We start from the raw sequence: 24,708 nt of genomic DNA on the forward strand, positions 1-24,708 counted from the left end.
AGCTACTGAGATGGAAAAAATGAACCTTTGAAACAGACTTATTGTGGGAGAGAGGAGGGAAAAATTACCATCCTGGCTTTGGGAGCTGTTTGGCCTTCTCTAGACAGAGCTAGATTTATTCATTAGAAGGATTATATAATGTGTCCATGATGACAGAAAACCAGACTTAATGTCACAGATGTTTGCCTTTGAGGGCTTTGTACCCTCACACTCCCATGGACCTTCATGTGACTCTAGGGCATGCACCACATACCCTCAACTGCAGGCAATACAGCCCTCCATTTCAAACACTCACATTAAAAAATAAAAAATAAAAAAATTCCTTAGAGTCACAGAAGGAAGATAGGGACCAGAGGAACTCTAGGAATAAGTGTTACATATTGTGGACTTTGGGAATCTGTGGCATTTGGCGTTAAGTACATAGATGTAACCGTAACTACCCTTGACAATAGCCCAAATAACGTTACCCACTTCCTTCTGGAAGAGCCTCCCCTACGTTTCAGTGTTTCATATGGGGTTTGAAATGACCTCTACAACTATTATTCTGACAGCCATTTGATAATTGTGTGTGTCTCAGTGTGAAGAGGTCTTGGAGTTTGATTTAAACATCCTTGAATCAGACAGATTCTTTTAATCAGAGTAAGAATATGTATTTCTGAGCAGAAACTAAAAAATGGCTTCTTCTATTAATTCAGCCTCATCAGTCTCACAGTAACTTTTTATTCAGGTTGTCTGGAGAGACCTCTTTCTCTCTTCTCCATTGACCACTTCTCTCAAAGGTAAGGAATTTCTCCCTGTAAATAATCAATCATGTAGCATTGCTTAAGGCAGGGCAAGCATTACTCAGAAAAACTGTTTTGAGAGGGAGATATTTATGACACTTCTAATGAGGCAAAGGTTCTTGTCTTCACATACCTTCTAGGTAGAAATGCAATAACAAAAGTAAAAATGTAGATGGTCTCATTAGACTGCTTTCTTTTGTAAGAAGTCGATACATATATGGCCTTAACAAGGAACAGATCACATCTAAAAGTACACAAAAACGGCAAAGATCTAGAGAACAGTCCTCAGATAAGGAACGAGAGCAATAGAGAAAAATGGGGTAAGGAGCAATAAATTTTTTTCACAAATTTTCATAATTTTTTAAAGCAAAAGATCAGTTTGATCAAAGCAGACTGGACTAGCACAAAATAAAATCGAATGTCTAAAATCATCAGGAACTGCAGTTCCAGATATAGCACCTAACCGCGGTTACGATATTCATAACTACAGTGATGAAATGAGACCTAAATCTCATATACAATAAAATATCCTAGACATTAAACACATTAGGTATGGCAAAGCAGCTTATTTCTGACCCTATCAAAAGGAATATGTACTAGCTAACTACTTCTTAGGACTAGCATCTTCAGACAGAAATTTAGTCCAAGTTCTGAAGTATATTGGTTGATTTCTCACAGTGAGAAAATTAAAAGTGAATGAAAAAAATGTGCACAGACAAGAGGCAAATAAATTAGGGCCAGTGTCCTCTCCTCTTCCTCTTTTATTCCTTTTTCTTCTTCCCTTATCTATCTTGATCTCTCCTCTTACCAGCAACCAGTCTGAACTTCAGAAATATAAACGTAGCATTCTGCTAAGAATATAAAAAGGAACAGTACCACATGTCCCTTGCCTTGTAATGAATTTCCTTGTATATTCCAAGAGGTGACCTAGCCCTCCAGATGATGGCTCAGTCCCTACCACTCTGACATCCCTGCCAAAACAGAAAATACTCCGGCATGCCTTCTCCCAGTCAAAACAGAAAATACTCATGATCATGGAGGAATCACATTCCCACAAAAGGTGAGTGCTGCACGTGTTTTCTGGGTTTCACCACTGCAATTATTAATCTAATAGTCACAAAGTAATAAAGATATCAGGTAAATCAAATGAAAATTTTGTACTTCAGATATTGAGAACTGTAATAAACTAGTTTCAGCTAGATATTCTTTAGGTTTTTGGATTTTTAAAAATTTAATCTTTCCTTTAACCCAAATTTCCCCTTATGCTGAAACCATGGGGTTTAGTTCACTAGTTCTTCAGGTTTTGGGAGGGTTTTGTCCTAAAGGCTGAACTTCATCTGACAATTGGCACACAGCTCGGAGAAAGAGCAGGTAAGATACAAGCAGAGGAGGTATCCAGGTGAAGATGGTTGGAAGAGGGATTAAAAAGAAGTATGGAGAGCACATCTTTAGGGAATGAAAGATGGAGATGGGGAGGAAAGTGAGGTGGGAGCATATGGAAAATTTTTTTATGAAAGAAATTTTTTATTATGAAGGTGGTGAGACACTGGAACAGGTTGTCCAGAGAAGCTGTGGCTGCCCCCTCCCTGGCAGTGTTCAAGGCCAGGTTGGACGGGGCTTTGAGCAACCTGGTCTAGTGGAAGGTGTCCCTGCCCATGGCAGGGGGGTTGGAACTAGATGATCTTCAAATATCCCTTTAGGTTGCTAAACCATTCTGTAATTTTATGAAAAACATAAGGGAACAGAGAATTCTTGTTAGACAGTATACTTGTAAGATGAAGTGTATTTCACCTTGGGGTCTCATGAAGGTGCTAGAGCCTTAGCACTGGACATTTAACTTAGTGCCCACGAACAAAGTGTCATCCACTGTGCATGAGATACAGGTTACAGGTCTCCTAGCAAACTAAGCATGCCCAGGACACATGCTCAGGCAGTGCCCTGTGATCATCCTAACCGCTAGCACACCTCCTGGCACTGTGTGGCCCACGCCAAGTAGGACAGTGCCACACAATGCCTGGGCAGGACACAGGGAACGGCATGGAGCAGGAACTGTTCCCAGTAGTGAAAGGGTCCATGAATGATTATGAGCTTTGCAGACAGTTGACCTAGACCTATTTTTATTCTGCTTCCTGAGCCCTACATTTTCTTCCCTCCCATTCTCCCTACAAAGGCAGGACTGCACCTGCTGCAGTCATTATTTGTGACTCCTATCACAGGTGCGTCTGTCTCTGCAGACCATCAACGATCACTTGAGGTATTACGGAAGAGGGACAGGGAATCCCGTCCAGACCCCTGTGGCCTGTTTCTTCCAATGTACAGCTCCAGGAAATGGAGAATGACACAGACTGAACAAGCGTCTTTGGCTCAGAGGAGTCTTGGGAGCTGGGTACCTTCTGCCTTGAGCCCGCTGAGTGTGGAGGGTCAGGTATGATTGACATGGATGTGATCTGTGCAGATACACCTGGTGAAACATGTTTGTATGCTTCAGCCATCCCCAAAGCCAGTTCTCCTGGAGTCACCCTCACGGTAAAGTGGAAACATGAGCAATGGAAGACGCTGCTGGGTGTGCAGGGGACCAGCCTAAAGTCTCCACGTGAATTTGATGCCACCGTTGCTTCTGGATGAGCCAGTCCTTTTCCCTGCGGGTGAGCCTCTGGGGGGTCTCAGCAGAGCATCTTCAGTGTGGAGGCTGATCTGGAGAACACTGATGCATGTCACCATCACACAGCACTAAGTACGGTTGGCAGAAGGTGCTGCTCATTTTGAGCTGCTCTCAAGGAAACCACTAACTGGCCTTCTGGAGCCCACACCGCCAGCCTGAGCAGCCACAGGTCCCCTTCGGCAGCCCCCGGGGCAGCTGCAGAGGGTGCAGAAGTAGACTCCAACATTCCCCTGGCCTTTGGAGAGCGGAGGGCAGTGAGCCCGCGGCTGCTGCTCCTTGAGGGCTGCGCTCCTCAACCAGGGGCACGCTCCCTCCCCAAACCCCCTGGCAGGTGGGAGAGAAGAGACAGCAGCACGCATGGCTCTCGCTGTGGGTGAGCGGGGCTGATGCGAGGGCTCAGCCACCATCTCGAGGGTCAGCGGCCCCTCAGCTGCTGCCTTCTTCGTCCCTACCCCGGGCGGGCCTGTCGCCCCGCAGGCCGGGCCCCTGGGCCGCGGCGGGGCGCGTCGCCGCCAGCCCTCGGCCCCACACGGGGCGGCGGGAGGCGGCGCCCATCGGCAGAGCGAGGCGGGGCGAGGCGGGGTCCGCCCGGGGGACGCCAGAGCCGGGCCAGAGCCGCCGCGGGAAGGAGAGAACGAACGGGCGGGCGGTGCGGGGGCAGCGCCATGGCCGAGAGATACGACGTGGTCGTGGTCGGGGGCGGCATCTCAGGTGGGTCCGGCGGCCCGGGGCGGGGGGTCCTGGCAGCCCTGAGGCGCCGAGCCTGGGCGGCGGGGCGAGGTGGCGGCACCCGGGGCGCAGCCTGCTTGGGCGCCCGGCGCCCCGCACAGCCGCTGGGCCGCCCGGCCGGGGGGAGGCGGCGGCGGCACCGGCAGCGGCACCGGCGGGGCGGACGGAGCATCGCGGCGGCGGTGGGGTGGGGGAGAAGCTGCGCTGGTGCTCGCCGCCTCCTCGGCCCGAGCGGGTCCCCTCCAGGGAGCCCCAGGTGCGAGCGCGTCCCGGCCGGCTCGGTGAAGCTGGCCGAGTCGAGTCCCTGTAGTTCAGGCTGATTGCCACATGGTGCAGGCAGTATTTTATTATTTTTAATTATTTTTAATTTGTTTTTTATTTTACTATTATTTTAAAACGTATTATTTTAAAATTTTATTATTATGGTTCTTTCACTGTCCAGCCCCAGCATCCCCTGAGCCTGTGTAATTCTTACTGGAGCCCCTGGAAGTTTTGGGCAGGCGAGGCTGCACGTGCTTTTCATCCTCTGCACCGAGAGCAGGGGTGTTATGCAGAGACCCTCGCTCACACATGACTAATTTAAATCTTGGGGTGCCTTCTGTTTAGAGCAGGTAGAAGCATAAAGCAAAAATGCCTGAATTCAGCTGGATCGTTTAGCAAGTTTCTAGTTCCTCATTCAGCACCGATAGGGATTTGAGAGCAGGAGCAGTGTGGCAGAAATGGACAGCAGGCCTGGCAGCCTTGTTGCACTGAGTGGCAATCTGCTGTTTTTAACCTAATCCTGGCTAGAAGACCTGTGTGCCCGCCCAGAGCGAACCGCGCTCTCTCGTGCGTTTTGTTTTGAGATACACATGCCAAATAAATGTGTATGTGCAGCAGATTATTTTTTTTTTTCCCCCCTGTGCCTTTGACATATCAAGCAGTTGCTTTTTGGCCTGTTAGTGCTGAGAGGTATGCAGTGTGATCGCTCCTGTGCTGTATGTTAATCTCCTTGGTGCACAATGAGTATGCACACGTTCACAGATCCAAGTGGTGTCTCTTGCCAAACTGCAAACAAATTACTCAAGATGTGTTACATGATTTTATTAATCCTTTTTTTACATGGCTTTTAATTTTCACTATATAATTCAGATGCCTGTTTAACCATTATATTAAGATGTGCAGCATACAATTTGATATACAAAATGCAGTGAACAAAATCATTGGCATCATTTCCTAAGGATGATTCTCTGATCACAAACTGCTGAAGAATTATAGAATATTTCACGTATGTTTATGTGATTAGCAAAAAATTAACCATTGCTTTTCTAAAAAGCACAGTTGATTCTGAGCACAGTATTATAGCTACTTTTTAACTTACACTGTGTTTCACAGTCGTCAATTACAGAAAATTAACCGGTGGTAATTATTGATTCATGCCTTCTAAACAAAAGTATTTCCAGTGGCATGTTTTTGTACAGCAGTAGTGCTACAGGTTCCCTCTGTTGAATGGAGTGAAAGAGTTAGTGTAACAGCTTTTAATATACCCTTGTTTTTCATGGTTGCCATGGGAATATTTTCATGGCAGGCCTGCACAGCCCACATATGTTTTTCTGAAAGAGCAGTCAGAACAGAGAAGCAGCGCTATGCTGTATTAAATTGTGTGCTTCTCTCTTTGATACCTGCAGACAGCAGTGAGTGGCAGGGAGTTGTAAGGAATGTAAGGAACCAGTTTTGAATTTACTTCCTTTTACACCACATCTTCACCAAAGCACGAAGCACGCAGGTTTCAAACTGTAGCAACTTTTCTCACACAGAGGCTGGAAAATATACACATAGAAATTACTAATGGCTAAGCACCTCTCTTCAGTTCCTTTTAACTATTGTTTACCACTCCTGATTCACCTCTGTCTTCTGCCCACACACATTTCTCTAAATCCTTGCAGCCAGGTGATGAAACTATGGTTTTATACTGCCTTGCTCTGATTGAAAACTCCTGCTGACTTGCCAAACTGCTGCAGAGATCTCTTCTCCTGTCCACTGGAAAATGAAGTATATGATTTTTAAATGGGTCACTCCTTGAAGACCAGGTTTGTTATTACTCCAGATTTGATGTGCTGTCCTTCAGAAAGTCACTGATTTTTGAGCCTCCTGAGACTCTACTGTTACTGCCTTTAGGTGAGGAAGGCATCAGTCGGTGCACAGCTGTAAAACAGTGGAAAGCTCTCATAACCTTCACATGTGCTTGAGTTAGCTGCTACAGCCGTAAACAAAGCAGGTAATCACAGAAGAAGCAAAGAGTCACTGTGCTGATGTGAGGATGTGAACAAACATGTTGCAGAGATGCCACTCAGCTATCTCTTTTCTATTTCTTTATTTAGGTTAATGCAAACTGTTCATTTGCAGTGCTCTGACCCTCTTTGGCAGCTGTTTTACTCATTCTTTTTATCCGGATTTAATTAGTAGAGTCTAAAACTTAAAAAGTAAAAAACCTGATAATGGAATAGTGGTGCAGAGGCCTTCACAACCCTGACAGTCACTGTTCTCTGAAGGGGCTGATGTTTTATCTGAAGATACCGCTTCCTTTGCTGAATCATTTTCAGTGTCCTTTATTGCAGGTTTGTTGAAAAGCAAATAAAAAAAAATAAAGAACTGGCTAATTTAAGTGTTATAATGAGTATCTACTCAAATTAGTCTTCATTAGTTTCTTTCAAGTCTAAAAAAAATGGTCTGTGGCTTCTCTGAAGATTCCAGATCATCTCAATACAGTTGATGACAGTGAAGACTTTTGAGGAACAGCATTTACTTAAGGAGTAAATTCAGTTTTATGGGTAAAACTTCTGCTGAAGTCCTTGAAATTTTTGTGAATGGTGTAAATTAAAAAGAAATATTTTAAAAGAAAATTTCCCAGCTTAAAAATGCATATATGGAAATACTTAGCCACACACTGTATGCAGTGTGCCTGGTACTAAAGAATATTTAGATCAGAAACATAAAAGGTCTTCATAGAGCTGGAACTTGCATTGTGACAGGTTCTTCTGTTAGCTCAGAGCGGTCTCTTTTTCTTTGAAGGTCTCCTCAAGCACGAGGATGGAAATGACTGTGAGAAAACTATGAGGTTTTGTCATCAAACTTGCTTATCTTCTTAACTGAGACACCAATGATAGAAATTTTCTTAAAATCAAATCTTGGAATCTGTTCAGAGGTTTTGTTTAAAAACTTCCTCCACATATGCAGTTGACACGCTGGAGGGAAGGGATGCCATCCAGATGGACTTTGACAGGCTTGAGAGGTTGGCACATGCAAACTTCATGAAATTCAGCAAATCCAAGTGCAAAGTCCTGCACATGGGTCGGGGCAATCCCAAGCACAAATACAGGCTGGGGGATGAGTGTATTGAGAGCAGCACTGTGGAGAAGGACTTGGGGGTATTAGTGGATGGAAAACTGACTATGAGCCAGCAATGTGTGCTCGCAGCCCAGAAAGCCAACCATATCCTGGGCTGCATCAAGAGAAGTGTGGCCAGCAGGTCGAGGGACGTGATTCTCCCCCTCTACTCTGCTCTCGTGAGACCCCACCTGCAGTGCTCTGTCCAGCTCTGGGGCCCCCAGCTTAGAAGGACATGGACCTGCTTGAGTGGGTCCAGAGGAGGCCACAGAGATGATCAGGGGGCTGGAGCACCTCCCCTGTGAGGACAGGCTGAGAGAGTTGGGGTTGTTCAGCCTGGAAAAGAGAAGGCTCTGGAGAGACCTTATAGTGGCCTTCTAGTACTTAAAGGGGGCCCACAGGAAAGATGAGGAGGGACTATATCAGGGAGTGTAGGGATAGGACGAGGGGTAATGGTTTCAAACTGAAAGAGGGTAGATTTAGATTACATATAAGGAAGAAGTTCTTTACTGTGAGGGTGGTGAGACACTGGAACAGGTTGCCCAGAGAAGCTGTGGCTGCCCCCTCCCTGACAGTGTTCAGGGCCAGGTTGGACGGGGCTTTGAGCAACCTGGTGTAGTGGAAGGTGTCCCTGCCCATGGCAGGGGAGGGTAGGGACTAGATGATCTTTAAGGTTCCTTCCAACCCAAACCATTCTGTGATTTTATTCTATGATTCTGTGTTTTCAAAAGTGTCTTCCTGTCCCTGGTTTTGTGATGGTGACCTCTTTCCTTTTTTTGTTTTCAAGGAAGTTATCAGATTTTATCCTAATGTTATGCCAGTCCTACTTAAGAAAATGCTTATCTTAAATTTCTGGTGCACAGATTTTTACAATCAAAATGAGATTAATTGGTTATTTTTTTTCCTGAAAGGTGAAGCCTTTTCTTAATTATGGTGAATGTTATTTAAAGTATGCTTATTGTTTCCTGTTCGCAAGGAATCTGTCATGTTCCTGTAAGTTTAGAACCAAAACCTACTGTAAGGTAAAATATTTCTATTGAAATGTTGGGTTTTTAAAATATTTAGATACCTATTCTTACATTATTGAGATACCGCTGTGCTCAGTACTCTTCCTTTTAAGCCTTGCTTTGTATTTGTATGACAATCTAATATGCTGTATAATTACAGTTGCCCTCACTGCATCTGTGAGCCTGTTTCAAATTACCTTAAAAAAAACCCAAACCAAACTAAAAAATACAAAACCAAATTGGGTGTTTTGTGGGCTGTTATCTGAAGATGTTCAGTCTGCTTTAAAATAGAGCGAAGCAGAGGGCAAAGTTGTTTTTCAAAACAAAATTGGGACATGTAAGAAAAGTATACATGAGATACAACCTCCACTAGTTAACTTGTTTCTTTTTGCTCTCTGGTAGTAATTCACAGTGTCTTAATACTCCTTCTCTGAAAAGACAGTTTGCCAAACAAGACACTATATTTGGAGAACATTATTAGTCTAGCAGTCCTATACTAGATGCTCATTTGGAGAGGAAAAAACCCCAGACCAAAACAAAATTCAGGCATGGATGAAATAGCTGTGCATGATGAAATGGAATGGAGCCATCTGTGGGAGGACTGTGACCCTCTCTGAGGGATACCACCCTCTCCGGAATGCGCTCGGGCAAAGGGAATCCAGGACATTTCCCTGTCAGTTGACATGATGAAGCTTTTCATTCACATTTTCAGTGTCCGTCTCTGGGTCTGCCGTCAGGGGGTTCTTTCTTTTGTATTCAACTACTCTCATGGCTACTGCAAAGGTGTAGGAGGCAGTTAGGTGGAGCCTGCCATTTGACTTTTAGATTTTTCACAAAAATCTTGGTAACACACAGTTAACAGGACAGAAAGCAGCTGCATAATGTTGTGAAATAGTTTGGTAGCCTAGGCAGCAGGGACAGCACTTGTAATTCACTGACTGATACCTCATAATTGGTCTGAAAGTTGATTTGATAAGAAGCTTTCCAGGCTACCTGCAGGAGCCATCTCATCTCCCAGGGCTCAGAGGGGATGCATCATTAAGGAAAGCTTTTCCATTGGCTTATTTAACCATTATGAAAGGGTGTCATTAGGGAAGGTTCATTCAGTCTGTTAGCAAAATGTGAAAACCACCCTGGAAGGGGCAAAAAAGGTAAGTTAGGATGGCAAAACTTTGGACAAGGGATTCCTGGGTAGCTACTATGGAAATAACTGGTGGGAGAACCCAAGTTCGTATGTAGTAGTTGATGTTAGGGTTATAAACTGCAAAGTCCACAGGATTTTCTTATCTGCACTGCTGAATTGCATTTTTTTTTTGACAAACAAGGTTTGACATAGGAGAGGCTGTGAAATTTCTTTGTAATAAAGTTCAGTGCGTTGTTTACTTGGACAACCACCTGCAGTGGTGCTTTTAGTTCATTAGCTTTGTCAGAGTCTAGTCTAGCACTTGACTAGACCCTAATCACACTGCAGGTGGTGGTAGGTATTAATCTGCAGTAGTGTATAGGTTCAGATCGAGTGTGTACCTTGAGCAAATCTCCTGATTGACTCCACTTAGTGCTCTGTGGTGTGCAGCACAGAGCAGGCTTAGAGAATATGCATTGGATTCCTTTTTGCATGAGACCAAATGGGAAGACATGCCCTAGAAGCTCACCTGAGCTCCAGCCCCTAATGGGATGTTCAGCCTGTAGGACCGTACAAGAGCTAGTGTGAAATAAATGCCCTTTCATGCATTTAGTATGGATACTGGATATTCAGGATACAGCTGTTTTACCTTACAGATCTTCTGCTGTTCTGCACTATTTGCTAACATAGATACTGCAAACTTGCTGTTTTGGGATACTTTTAGTGTTGCAGATCAAAGGTAGTAACACGGAAAGAGTAAGCATTTCAATTTTGTGCTCTTCTTCCATGAAGACACAGTTACAAATTTACTTGGTCATCCTGACCACAAATGTGCACTTGCATCCTCTGTCTTCATTCTCTATGTCTTCTCCTTGCCTACTTTTTTTCTTTCTTTAATTTTCTCCTAGCATCAAGAGATTGCCAAAACATCAGAGTCTGTGTACTTGTGAATTTTGATTTGTTCATTTTACTCCTTGACACCATCAAGGACAGGAGTAATTTTAAAGACAAACAATTCAGCATGCTTTCCCTCCCTGTAGTGAATGACCGTAGTGTCAGTCTCCAGCAAACAGCCAGATGTCAGTCGCCACAGTGGTACGAGTCTGGGTCAAATGCTGGTGCTTGCAGTCCTAGAGGCTGTGAGGAGCAGCCCATTGCTCTGGCTCCATCCTGGGAGTGTTCAGGCTAACGTGTTCTCAGGAGTATGTGAGGACCTGAGGACAACTGGTGAGTGGAGGTAGTCTTGTCAAAAGGTGGAGAACTGTGGCAAAAAGCTAAGTAGCCATGTTTGTACTGCCTAAGTAGGCAGCCTGAGCAATGCAGGCCAACACAGCCTTGATAGTCCCAGAGGTAAACTTGAGCGCTGCTTATAGTATCATAAACCAGCAGAGAGTTTGCTTTATATTTCCGTATCTTACACAGCAGCTAATGACAATGAATTAGGTCTTATGCATAATTTAGTCAGTTGAGAAGGCTTTTCTTCTTCAGAAGTTACTATTCTGTATGTAAACAATCTGGGTGATTTTGGCACATTTCCCACTGGCTCAGTTTCCTTCTCTATAGCACAACTGACAATTGTAGTTAAGTAGTTCTGTTATTTAAAGATAAAAAGCCATATTGTCTCACTGTCCCTTCCCAAAACAGGAGTTGCTTGCCTTTGTGTTTTGTCTCGGTTGTGTAGCAGCTACTTCACAGAGCGCACTGAAACAATGGTGAAGTTTACCATGGTTATAAGGGTTTCCTGAGCAATGCCATAGTGGATTGAAGACCTTCCTTTGGTTTTCCTTTACAGAGAATGTGTCTTGATGCACTTAGAAAGCTCTCAGTTATGTTTTTGAAATTAGTCATCATTCATAGAATCATAGAGTCACAGAATAGTTTGGGTTGGAAGGGACCTTTAAAGATCATCTAGTCCAACCACCCCTGCAATGAGCAGGGACATCTTCAACTAGATCAGGTTGCTCGAAGCCCCGTCCAACCTGGCGTTGAATGTTTCCAGTGATGGGGCATCTACCACCTCTCTGGGCAGCCTGTTCCAGTGCTTCGCTACCCTCATTGTAAAAAATTTCTTCCTTATCTAGGCTAAATCTACCCTCTTTTAGTTTAAAACCATTACCCCTTGTCCTATCACAACATGCCCTGCTAAAACGTGTGTCTCCATCTTTCTTATAAGCCCCTTTTAAGTACTGAAAGGCTTCTATCAGGTCTCCCCTGAGCCTTCTCTTCTCCACACTGAACAACCCCAACTCTCTCAGCCTGTCCTCATAGGGAAGGTGCTCCAGCCCTCTGATCATTTTTGTGGCCCTCCTCTGGACCTGCTCTAACAGGTCCATATCTTTCTTGTGCTGAGGACTCCAGAGCTTCAGCTGGGCTTCAGTTTCTTTAGGAGATTCCATTCATCTCATTACAGTTTCAATCATTTAATTTTTATATAGCTGTATTTGAACTTAACATGATTTTCTTTCTGGGCTGATAACCTATTTCATCCTTGTAAACTTAGGTCAGATATTAAGGTTCTTGATGCCTTGTGAGATGGTTTGTCTAAATGTGATTGTTCATCTAATTGCCTGGCTTTATTTTCTTATGGACTGATTTGTGTCTAAGGTTTATAATTTTGTAATGTTTTATGATCCTTGTTTAAAGTTTTTTTTGCTGATTTCACTGGTCAATGAGAGTGCACTACAGCATGCTGGTATTTAAACCATGAATGCCTTGTATACTTTTAAGTAATCCAGCCATGCATGTGTATTGTGCACAACCTTTTCTGTCCTGTCACTTTTCTGTTCAAACAGTGTGCTTAAAAGTCATGTCAGTGCGAAGTCCCTTAGAATCTGTATTTGCTCAACAAACTGTTGTTATGACCAGTGTTTGGGACTGGAGTGCTGTAAGGGAACAGAAAGATGGGAAGGGGCAGTGAGACATATAAGGGGATGCTGGAAAGTACCTGTCAAGCTACAGAGAAGTTGCATTGACTTAGTCAAGAAACAGTGATTATATTATTTATGGGAATATCAGGCTTCCAAGGAGAAAGAGAGTGAAATATGTTCAGGGACAAAGCTGCCCAAGGGAATTCAACTCATCTTTTTCTCCCTCTCTCCTCTTCTCTTCCCTGCCCTTCTTCATGCTGCCCCCATTGCCAGACAGATGTTCCCACCTCCCTAGCAAGTATGTGGGGCTGCTGTCCCCACACACCCACAGCCCCATGGGACTCAGCTGCATGGACTTTTTGTAAGGAGGGATGGGCTCTTGATGACATCAGGAACAGTAGCAGCTAAGGATGGAGAGTAGGAAACTGCTCAAGGAAATGATGGGCAACGGGATTTTTGTGGGGAGGTGGGTGTGTTTGTGTAGAAGAAGGGAGGACAGGGGATGGGATGGGGGGGAACAAAGTGCAGACCATCCCCAGAAGAAAGGGTAGTGCAGTCTAGAAAGTTTGATGCCTCGTGAGCTACTTCTGGTAGCTGGTGCATATGGCAAAATACATCATAGATGTGCTAGTTTTTAACACTGGCTTAACACTGAAGAGTCTGGCTGTGGTTCATTAGGGCCTCTGGCATCTTGCAGTTACAAGGGTTAGGTTATGGTGGTGACCACTCTTTGACACTTCATGTTTCAGGTGGTTAAAAGAGTTCCATGAAGTTTTAATTCACTTGAAACCTGTTCATCTTACAAATATTACTTTATATGGTGGAAAATGAAAAACTTCGTTTTTCATTTTCCACCATATAACTCAGCTGGGAGTCAGGGGGCTGGAGAGGAAAGGTGCCTTTGTAGCCTTTTGCCTCCCAGCCAGCTGGCCTTTATCATGATGGTATCATTCATATATAAAACATTGAATGCAGTCAGTTCAGTTGACTGCACACAGCAACAGCTGATCAAACAGCGGGTTCATACTATGCATTATGATTACCCAGATAGCTTGCTTATAAACTTGCATCCTTTTGCTTGAGTGATAGATCTGTGTTTGAGTGTATTAAGTGTTGGAGCAAGACACTGCTTTTGTTCCAATATGAGGGTTTTTTTTTTATGAGGCTAGCTTGGCCAGAGGCTGAATCAGTGAGTTATGCTAAACAGTGAGCACAAATGAGGAAAGGAAAGAGTGTAAATTCTTCTATCTTACACCTTAGATACTTCTTTTTTCCTCTATGCTTCCTTCACCTTTTTTTTTTTTTTTTTTCCATGCACTATATCAGAATGGTTCAAACCTAATGGTATCATTTTGTCTTTCATAACACCGATGTTTTTATGAGCTGTTTGGCTCAAACTTTTTCCTGAGTGCACTTAGAGATGGAGGGAGGACAGTCACTTGAAAATCTTCTTACTCAGTTGTTCCCTTTTGAGCTTCTCTGGATGACATCTATGTTCTCAGCCTTTGGTGTCTCAGACAGGGAATGAGCCAGCTCAGGATGAACATCAAGAAATGAAGTGGTCTTTTTAAACTGGCTGTCATGTAAAGTGATTATACAGGATGCTGGGAAATGGTGGGGTTCATCTTTATTTTTCACTTGTTCAGATAGGTAAAATGTTCACAAATCTTTGTAAGCTTTACAAGCTAGTAGTATCTAGCCTGTGTGTGTGTCCACTTACCTACTTGTATATGTGTGCTATGATAATGATAGGAATTTCCAGAGAATCACTGGGACATAGCTTGGTGGATATTTGAAAGTGACACTGAGATATGCTTAATATAAATCCATAATTATTAGGTGTAACTGGGTGAAAATAGTTAGCTGAAGATCAAGGAAAACATAAAACAAACCGAATAGCCGTGGAATGAGAGCATGGTGGCTCTGCTGGGGGCTTTGCTAGCTGTCATGAGAAGTGACCTTCTCTAGATGAATGCCTGTGAGTCACCAGATATGGAGAAATCTGGGAAATCACATGTTCCTATTTAATGTCAAAATATGAGAATGATAGTCTGTTTATTTCTTAAGTTCATGTCTTCTATTTGATCATGTATCTTAAGCATTTACTTTTCTCAGGGGACTAAAAAAAATAAATGCTTGAGAACATGCTAGACTTATCAAAACAGATAGGCATTTATCTTCTGAGGCAACTGCTACACAATTTTGCAGAATTTTCCAGCTTAGGGTTTTTTTCCCACATTGTGGTGTATGGAAGGCAGAACTATTCTTCAGTGTAAATCTGGCTGACATTTTACTTGTGTATCTCTTTGTAATAGAAATGACTAAACGGATGCTTTTAGTAAACTACCCATATAGTGCCTCAGCCAGTTCACTGTGCTAAGCATTGTTTGTTCTAATGCTACGGTATGTTTGTTGTCGTGCTACCTTTTCTTTCAGTTCTCTTTATCTCCTTTGTTTATTCCCTCTGTCTGTTGTGTTTTGAGGCAGCCTAGGTTGTAAACTAGCAGAAAGGGATGACCTAAACCAAAGGAGGCCCTGGGATTGAAAGTGTGAGATAATACTGCAGTACAGATTATAATAGTGATGCAATTAATTTTAACTCTTCCATATATCCTGGGGCCATAACAAAGGACATGAAAAATGTGGGGTTTTGGTTTTTTTTTTTAAATCTGACTGGAAACAGACTTCTGACTCTTCCTTTCAAAGTGTGAAGTGGGCATTAAATGTGTGTACTTCTCCATATGTAAGACATGACATTGAAATGAACAGTATACTGAGTAAATGATTGATACTAGAAATACTCATCCTTTGAAATGCTGGAGTGCCCAGTTACATCAATCTAAAGTTTCACTGGAAACTTCAAATGTAAAAATGCAATGGAAACTAAAGGGAAGCCCTGGGCGAGGGCAGAACAGCTGTGGCTTCAGTGCTTGAGCCTGGGCACCACCACACAGAAGGGACTGGGTTTTCACCCAAATGCAACAAGCTGTCTTCATGCTTGGCAGGGCTTGAGCTTAAGGCACCACCACTTCACTCATCTCACTGATAGCTGGCCAGGCTCTCTATCATTTAACCAGGTGCAATGCCTGGGGCAAATGTAGACTGAATGTTTTGAATGTTGGTTTTAAGAACTCTGCTTAATAAATACTGCTCCCTGAACCATGGATGAATCATCTAGGAGCACTGCCTGGGAGAAGAGATCGCAGAAAGTTGGGGACTAGAGTGTATGCTCATGTAAAGTCACATTAACTCATGGGGATGCTCATACTGACCTCAGTGACAGAGTTATAGACCCAGTGCTCAGACAGAAAAACTCATTGCCCTGGCTAGACAATGAAATGCTAACAGAAATAAATTATATTTGCTCATAGAGTGACATATCTTAGGCAGAAATGTTATGTCCTTTGTACAAATATTTTAAGTAAATGTGCATTTTAAGCAGATAGGCAGATTGATAATGTCTTTTTTTGGTCCTTGGGGTTTCTGAAACTGTTATTTAATTATTTTTTTATTATTTAAGTTCTCTAATGCTATAGGTGAGTGTTCATTTTAATGGCATTCGTTGCTGCACAGTGATACAGCTTAGGAAGAGAGAGTATCTTCCCCCCCCCCGTGAAAATACTTATATCAAAAAAGAGTTGCTTTGATACCTTTCACTACTGTTCAGCATGTGGAGGTAAGACATGGAGAATAACTAAGAGTGACAATTTACAGAGACCCAGCTCTACTGTGTTTTTAGGTTCTGAACTGTAATCTTTGTATCTTTCTTCCATGAGTTTGAGACAGATATCTAAAGTACCTTTGTAAAGGTGTCCCAAATTAGAGAAGTTAAAAGGTTACCTTTACCCTGAAAGCATATGGATGTAGGTGAGGGGCTAAGTTAATAAAAGGTATTGTTGGGTTGTGGTAGCTTGTCCTTGTAGCCCTTTGCTTTTCAGAAGTATTGTCACCTAGACAACTCTTGGAGCAATCTGGATACTGGGTACTTTTTCTTGCAGAGGGCTAAGAAAGCACTGAAGCAGGAAAACTGACTATTGCTCATGCTCACCATTTTTGATAGCGGTGTGCCAGCCTGATGTGAACTGAGCTCAGTCATGCTCCTGTTACAATTCTGAGCATGTCTTTTGAATTTATAAAGGGATAGTATTCTTCACAAGAGCAAAATCCCATGACCTTTCCATAATGTGAGGAAAGTTACAAAAAATGCCTGTATCACCTTAACTCAACCCAGACCCTGAGACAATGCTGGTTTTGCTTTTTTTGTTGTTGTTTTTTGATTTTGCTTACAATCCTTACCTATAGTGCCTTACAGGCATTAATGTCTCAAGGCATTATTTCAATTAAAACATTTTAGTTGACTAATGATGAGTGACAGAGGTAAAGGTGACCAGTGCCAGGTTCAATCTCTCAGTGGCAGAGCAGTAATCAGATTGTGTTCATTAGAGCAGTCAACACGAACGAAAACAATGCTACTAAATTGCAGTTTCTAACACAGTAATGCAATAAAGAACCTGTGGAAGATTTGAAGGAGAAAACCCATTGGTGCAAAATGGCTGCTTAGCTGTGCATAAGAACATGCCTATTCTCTGCCTGCCCTCCAGCCTTTCAGTATTGCAGCGGTATGCAAACCATATTGTGCTAATGGCACTGAACTAACAGGATGTTTTTGGGACATCTCTTAAAAGGAGGTCAGAGAACCCTGAGTATAAACAAGGAGGGTTTTTTGTTTGAATCGTAATTAGGTCTAAACAACAGCAAACAGGATTCTTCCATTAGTTGATCTAATTTTTAGATGCTAGGAACTAGAAGGAGTACTTTTCTGCTTCCCCCCACAATTTACCTCAACTGCTTAGAGCATATTCCTCTTTATTTCTTCCTATTGCCCTAGGTCAAACACTGCAACTGTGTTGACCACTAACAAAAGAGTTCTCAAAAGTTGTTCTGCAGCATTATGACAGGTAGATTTTGTTTCTCTGGGTACAGTGCAGCAGTTTTGGCCAAAACTCTTTATTTGTTGTATGCATTTTATATGCGTTTCTGAGCATCAGAGACGGTAAATAAGGTTTACTGTATGAAGATGTCTAATAGTGGGGGAGGTTGTGTTGCCCATGTAATCCCACAGCAATACCAGCTTCTATAACTTTTAGTAGGTTTTGACAGATTTGCTGGTTTTTCTTAACATTTCAGCTATTTCAGGTTTCATGATTTTTGTGAGACTCATTGCTTTCATTAATGAATTCCTGGCCCCTCTAGTCAAAATGAGACTCAGACTCAAGATCAAGAAGAAGTATATAAATCTTGAGATTTCTAGAATAACAGCTTCAAGATGTTAAATGTTCATGGACAAAGGTGGTCTGACTAATATTTTTGAATACTTATGTTAAGAAATATTTAAGTTCTTTTACCTTAGTGACTCTGAACTCAACTTTTATTTGTTTGTATATAATCAATTATGGTATGTTTCCTTTTCTTGCTGTCTTGTGAAAAATTTCTACATCCCACAATTTATCTATTAACTCCAGGGCAGAGGAGCATGCTTGTTCTGCAGGCTAAGTATTACTCCATTTCCAAGTGCATTTTGTGACAGATCCTCATGTTGAGCCTCACGCAATATTTGTTTACTGCCCTGGACCCCATGAAGGTGCTCAGGCTCAGACTCTGGTGCTGCGGGCTGCTCTGCCTGCTGGCTCTGGGTAAAGGAATATCTGTTACCTGACATCTCTGCAGTCAGTGTGGCCGAACAGGTTGAGAGCAAGGAAAAAGTCCTCAAGAAATTATCAGTTTGGGCTTTATTTAGAAGGTACGTTATGTCAGCCACTTCTCATGCAGACACGCTTGAGCTCTCAGCAGGCTGCCTGGAGGACAACTTGCAGTGCAGCTGCTGCCCCTGCAAATACACAGGGGAAACTAGGTGTTAGCCCCTGCTCAAACATGATGTCAAGGGGGACACTGTCAGCAGTTAACCGAGCCACTGTGGAGCTTATTCACACATGTATATCCAAGTTGTGGAGGCACAACGAAGGTGAAACTCAGGGCCTTGCCTCTTTTAAGTGTTAGATGTTTCTACTCTACATGTACAGCCAGTGTTTGTATGCAGAGCCCAAGTGTCTGACATCTGTTACAAATGGTAAAACTCCCCTGGGCAGTACATTGTAAACATAACTTTGCTGTCAAAATAAATAAGGAGGAGAAGAGATAAATATCAGCAAGTTTCATGAATCTGGGGAAATTCAGGTGAGCGACATATACGTTCTGCAGTAAGACCTACAAGTTAGTACAGTACAAGTATGATGGCAGCTTTTCTTCCTGCTCAACTTACAATTTTAGTTGTGAAACAAAGAGCTTCACTCAACAGTCAGAATTGAGTATAACTGTTAAGCAGGTATTCTTTATTTGCAGTGCTGGCCAGCACTGGGGATCACTCGACTACGAGTGCCTCACTTACTAACAAAACACTCTGACTAATACAGACAAAAAGCATACATATTCATCAGATTTATTAGAAAAGGCAGTCTTATGCTAATGGGATCTCAGAATTCATTTACATAGTCTGAGCATGCATAGTAAAAATAGAGTGAGGGTCTTCTCCCCTTGTTAGTGGTCCACAGAGTTTTCCTCACGCTGTCCGTTAGTTGAACTTTAGGTTTCTCGTGTCCATTTAAGGTCATAGAGTTACCTCATCTGTCCTTCAGCTCCTGTTTGTTCCAAGGAGGTTAGTTTAGACCAGCTTCCAGTCGCTTATCTTGACACTGGCGTCTTCTTAGACACTTGTTTTTTAGGTTCCTGCTATTAGAGATATACTCAGGGAGTTTTTCAGACTGTCCAAGGTCTGTCTTATCTTCACTAGGCAAGGAGTTAAAGCCTTCAAAACATCTTACAAGTGGGTAATGACTACAGAGGGTAGCTAGGGAAAAAAAGTATAAATGAAATTACATACATTGCAGTAAAATAGAGGAAAAATAAAAGCTAGTAAAGCACAACTGATGGTTAATGTTAAGACTGAATGTCCTACTTTACAGGTCCCTGTACATTAGCAATTTCAAGTATACTTGTAGCAACTTCCCTTCAGTTGGAGGGTGAAATTTTTAAGGTTATAAAGTAAACATTTTTGACAGCCGTCTTAGAAGCTATTAAATAAATGCCAGTGGCTTAGAGACTCTTTCTTTGCTCCCTACATGAATTAAAATTTAGAATTTGTAGATGACTTCCATAATTACATATACGAGAGAAGACATTTTTTGTTCTTAGAAGGGAGATAATAATGCGGGGGAACATGATAAAGTAGTGAATGATACAGAGAAAGTACATCAGGAACTACAGGAATGCAGTAAACTTTATTTACAGCTTTATAATCTATTCCCTTCCAAGTTACCCACCCTGTCCCTCATACCCTTGCAATGGAATTGGGTGTAGCTTAAGGGAGAAATAAAATCTTGCTGATGGGCTTGCTGTTGTGTATTGGTTGTCTAGCTGTCCAGAGAATAAAAGAAGTATCCTACAAAAAAAACAGCAACTAAGTGGAAGAAGACACAAGTATCATTGAAAGGTGTATCAGAGATGTAACTTCCAGTCATGTCCTTTCTAGAGAAATTTTTGTGAAAATGCTAAGGTTAAAAGAGTATTTCAGTAAATTTGCTGATTCCAGGCAGAATCAGAGTGGTATTACAAAATTTCAGTAATTTTAACAAGAAATTATTTTAGAATGTTTTTTAGATAGTCAGATGTCTTTGGTTGTAGGGCTTCACTGTAGTCCATAATACGTGGGGGTCAGATGAAAAATGTGACTTTTGTAACATTTGTCAATCCAAATGCAAGTTTGGATTCTGCCCTAGTGCAGAAATTTAAGATATTCTCTTTAAAAAAAAAAAATCTGAATTAGTTGTTTTCTTACTATAAGAAAGCTGTTAATATTAGGAAGTGAGGTTATAATGAAGCTGTTTAATCAAATGGTGCAATTTAAGATGTTTAGCAGGTACGGAGATATCAAACAGGAAAGAAATAAGTTGGAACTGAAGATGAAATAATTATTGTGATTATTACATTCGGGTAAGATCTATGTGAATGAACGATTTTCGTGGCTTGAACTTGCATTATAAGATTCTGGGGGAGGCAATCTCTCACCAGTATCTCCAAGTGACTGCATTTGGGTACCGGGTTGCTATGGTAACGGATGAAGGCTTGCCCGGTTAAACATCCTCTAAGCACAATGGTATTTTCAGTCTGGGGCTTCAAATAAGACCCATCATCTTTGCTTCTTTGTTTGCATCAATTATGTCCCTATCAATTCTCTGAGCAGAACTGCAGGTGAGGCTGCTTAACTGTATGTTTTCTTATATATATATATGGCTCTCTGTTGCCCCTTGAAGAAAGCTGACCTGCAGTGGAAACTGGACCTAATTATTGTCCTCTGTGAAGTGATGACAAAAGTGGTTGAGCCCTTACATTGCAATTCAGATCTGATTCTGTTGAAATGCTCTGGGGGAGGAGGGGAAGGTGCCACTGGGTGGCAAAACATTGTGCACGAAATGGGAGTAATAGCAGCATCAGTCACATTTTTGGATGAACTTTACATTTGAATGCAGCTGTCTGCCTCACTTGTGAGGAATGGGGGCAATATTAAAGACCTGCTTTTTGTTAGTGATGTGCAGGAGAGTGAGAGGTAAGCCAGAGGCAGTAATGAAATGTGAAACTTGTGAAGGGTTAAACTTCTCAAGAGGAGATCTTGCATCACATATGAAAGATATTTCCAGGCTTTGCTTCACAGGCTTCGTGCATGCTCTGTTTGCAGCAATTAGAGTATTAAGCACAGAGAGGCCACTCTTGACTCTTGCCCAGAAAAGAGGTTGTGGTTTGTAGGAGTTTCCTGCAGCAAGTTTTAGTTTCTGAAAAGCAAACCTCGACCTTCTGACCCAATATTCATGTGCTAGTATTCATTTCCATCTTAATATGTTTTTGCTGCTGTTCCTGGAGCCCCACCTGTCCGTGTGTCACTTTTGCTTGGGGCTCTCTCTCTGCAGCATCTAGTCTTCGCGCTGTTAATATAGTAACAGTCCAAGAGTCCATTTGGGGTCTTAGGTCCAGCTCCAGGGATCAGGTGTGGGGTGATGTGGCAGTACTGTGATTCCAAATGTGTGAGATACCAAAAATAGCAACATTCCCACCTGTCAATATGGCACTGTAATGTGGTATCTGTGACAGCAGTCTTGCCTTACCCTGTACTGTGCATGCTATGAGACCTAGTCTACTCCTTCGCTGTGCCATCTGACTCTCCTGAGCCTCTGCCTTCTCTTCTTCCACCTTTTTCCCCAGTTGTGTGTTTGTGATGAGGGAGAGGAGGAGCTAGAGGTTGGCTGTGTTCCTTGCCTTTGTCAGCAGTTATCTGCATAATTTCTTCAGCAAACTTTGGACCAGAACAGAGCCATCATGTAGGTGAGAGAAGGGGCTGGACCACCAGCCCTTGCAAAGAAGTAAGTGGCAAGGTGTTGCTTAGTTTGGGAACCCTGTAGACTGCAACTTCCACTATAGAGTCAAGCCCCAGGGACACATCGCTCCTCCTACAGAGATCTGATGTGCTGGAGGATGGGCATGAAGCAGTGTCACGGATGAAAGTATCTCACACAGTTATGATTTAATAACAATTTAAGATTTATTCATGGTGTGAGGTAGATCAAAAGTTAAATTTTAGTAGCACTTAATGGTTGACTGATTTAAAGATTAACAAAGTGATTCAGTAAAATATATTATGAATAAAATAGTGACTTGATTACAGATTTGAGAATGACAAGATTCACACTAACTTACTACTGGATATTCTAAATCAAAAAATATATATGTGTATATATATATAAATACTCAAAACATATACACACACACAGAGTTGTGTGGAAGTATTTGGATATCCAGTGAAATGTATAGACATCCACACTCATAAACGCAATTGTGCATATTTAAGCACATAGATAAGTAAAGAAGTAGATGGAAGGTGCTAGCCTATAGTTAAAATTTCCTTCTTCTCGAGTTTGGAGCAAATACTCACAGTGCATTGGTATTCTCAATTGGCAATAAGCGAGTGTCGAGAAGAAGATGACTTCACCCTGGCCTTCCATCGGCTTTATGGGCAGACAATCTTCAAACTTTGAGATGTCTGAGCCTGAGAGGCATCCCAGCTCAGGGGAGATGCTGGTCACAGCCCACTGCGATCCAGGAGAGCTCAAAGGGTCTCGCTTAGAATCACTATTTATAGGGTCTGAGATAATTGACTTTTGTCAGGTACTTTTCCATTTCAGCCCAACTTGGATGATGGAATATTCTGGTACTTCCTACCGGTTGCACAGGCCCAGAACTTGCTAGGTTTTGGAGTTCTGGTATCAGCCTCTTTGGGCCACAACCCAAGTACAGAGGTACTAGGCTGTCAGGAGGTATTGATAGTCTGTTCCTATTGTTCTTTGAGCATTTAGAGAGGGGGGCAGAAACCAGGTGGGCTAAGGGAGTGCCTTAACACTCTCATCCCTTGCCTTTGTCATGGTTCTCTAACGGTAGGAGAGGAGGGGACTGGAACCAGGTGGACTAAGGAGGCACCTTAACGCTCTGGTCTTTACCAAGCCATTTGAGTGGACACATGATCTGTTCCCAAGCAACAGGGGAGGTAGGAATGAGGAGCATTAAGGAGTGCCTTTATGCTCTGGTTCCCTACCTTTCCCTATTCTTCTTGGGTTGGCATGTGACCCAAGGGGGGACAAAATTTCACTAAGCACCGAGCGGCCTAAGGGAGGGGAGGGTTGCACCACCATGGGCAGTGAGATAGTAATGATCCCAATCCTTCCCTCAACACTGGTTTGGTTTTTTGTATTTGCATCAGTGAAGCGTAAACTATTACTCATCTCTAACAGATACATCTGTGAATGTATGGAAAAAAAAGGTGGCACCTGCCTCAAAATAAACAATAGGGAGTAAATAATAGGTAGATGGAATAGGGCCAATGAAAGGTGCGTAAGAAAACAAGGAGATGGTATCTGGGCTGACCACTGTGCATTGGCTGCGTTTCTGTTGAGCCTGGAGAGCTATCCTTTCACAAGCTTCTCTGTCTATTCAGCTCTTGGGAATAAACTGCCTTTGTTCCCAGCTGTACTGAAATGTTTATTCATTAGATTTTAATAAAGAAAGTCAAATCTCATATTCCTTAATCAGTGTTGGTAACTGAATATTATTAATTGTTTAGTCAATACCTGTTAGCATGATAAGCCAACAGAAACCTCCAGTGACAACAGCCTTCAGAATATGTATTCATTCTGTAAATTATTAATAACTACTATTGATCCTCTTCCAACTGATGAAATATTTGTCTTTTTTGAAGAGCAACTTTTTTTTCTTTAACTGGTAAACTATATTTATTTAGGAGTTTTGTTGCCTATTTTTCCTTTAGAGGCCAATCTCTTTTTGCAGGCTGTTTGAAGGGGTGGGCCATGGTTGCATACCATGACTGTTTTCAGTATCTTGTTCTTCCTCAGTATCTTCAAATATTTGTGAGTGTAGTCAAGGCCACTGATGCAGCCAGATGTTTTTGCAATATAATTTCCTCAATGAGGAAGTATGGCAAGACCTTTATCAGTGTCATTACTGGTTTTCTCACTAACATTTATGTGAAAACCCAAGATAAATAAGCCAATGAAGCTAGAAATAAAAGCAGAACAGTGTGATCTTTTAATGGAAATATCTGCTGCCTTTCTTCAGAAAATGTCAAATCCGTTAGACGGATGGGTCTACACCATTGTCTCTTTTTTTACAGGTGGGGAAACAAAGACCTTAAGTGATTTAATCAACACAGTGCAGTAGGTTCATTGCAGTGCTGGGAACAGGACCTGGTTCTCCCACTCCCAAGTTGCTAGTTGACAATCAGGATGTTCTGTAGCACCTTTAGTAACGCTCATTAATATCCTTTCTCTATCCAGGGCTGCTATATTTTCTTCATTGTCATTTCATTGAGCCATGCTAGCTTTGGCCATCTGTTTCTCCTGCCAGCACTTTTGCCATTTCTTCCATGACTGCCTTATGCTTGGAACAAACTGCTTGGACAACTCCTCCTCAAAAACTACGTGTACTGGGACACAGAGAGGAAACTAATTGCCTTCTGATGGTGACAAGGCAGAGAGCCAAAAAGAATGGCTAAATTATG

At 42.4% G+C, this 24,708-nt stretch overlaps 1 protein-coding gene across 1 annotated transcript in view; it reads left to right on the top strand.

Moving 5' to 3' along the window:
• The first annotated feature begins 4,047 nt into the window (after positions 1–4,047).
• LOC141919277 (amine oxidase [flavin-containing] B-like) overlaps positions 4,048–24,708 on the top strand; it is a 57,311-nt gene continuing 36,650 nt past the window's right edge. Inside the window, exon 1 of the mRNA XM_074814514.1 lies at positions 4,048–4,155. Within this exon, the coding sequence (XP_074670615.1) occupies positions 4,110–4,155 (46 nt within the window). The 5' untranslated portion in view covers positions 4,048–4,109. The remainder of the gene's footprint in view (positions 4,156–24,708) is intronic.

Source organism: Strix aluco, chromosome 2 (genome assembly GCF_031877795.1).
Source record: "Strix aluco isolate bStrAlu1 chromosome 2, bStrAlu1.hap1, whole genome shotgun sequence".
Lineage (NCBI taxonomy): Eukaryota > Metazoa > Chordata > Aves > Strigiformes > Strigidae > Strix > Strix aluco.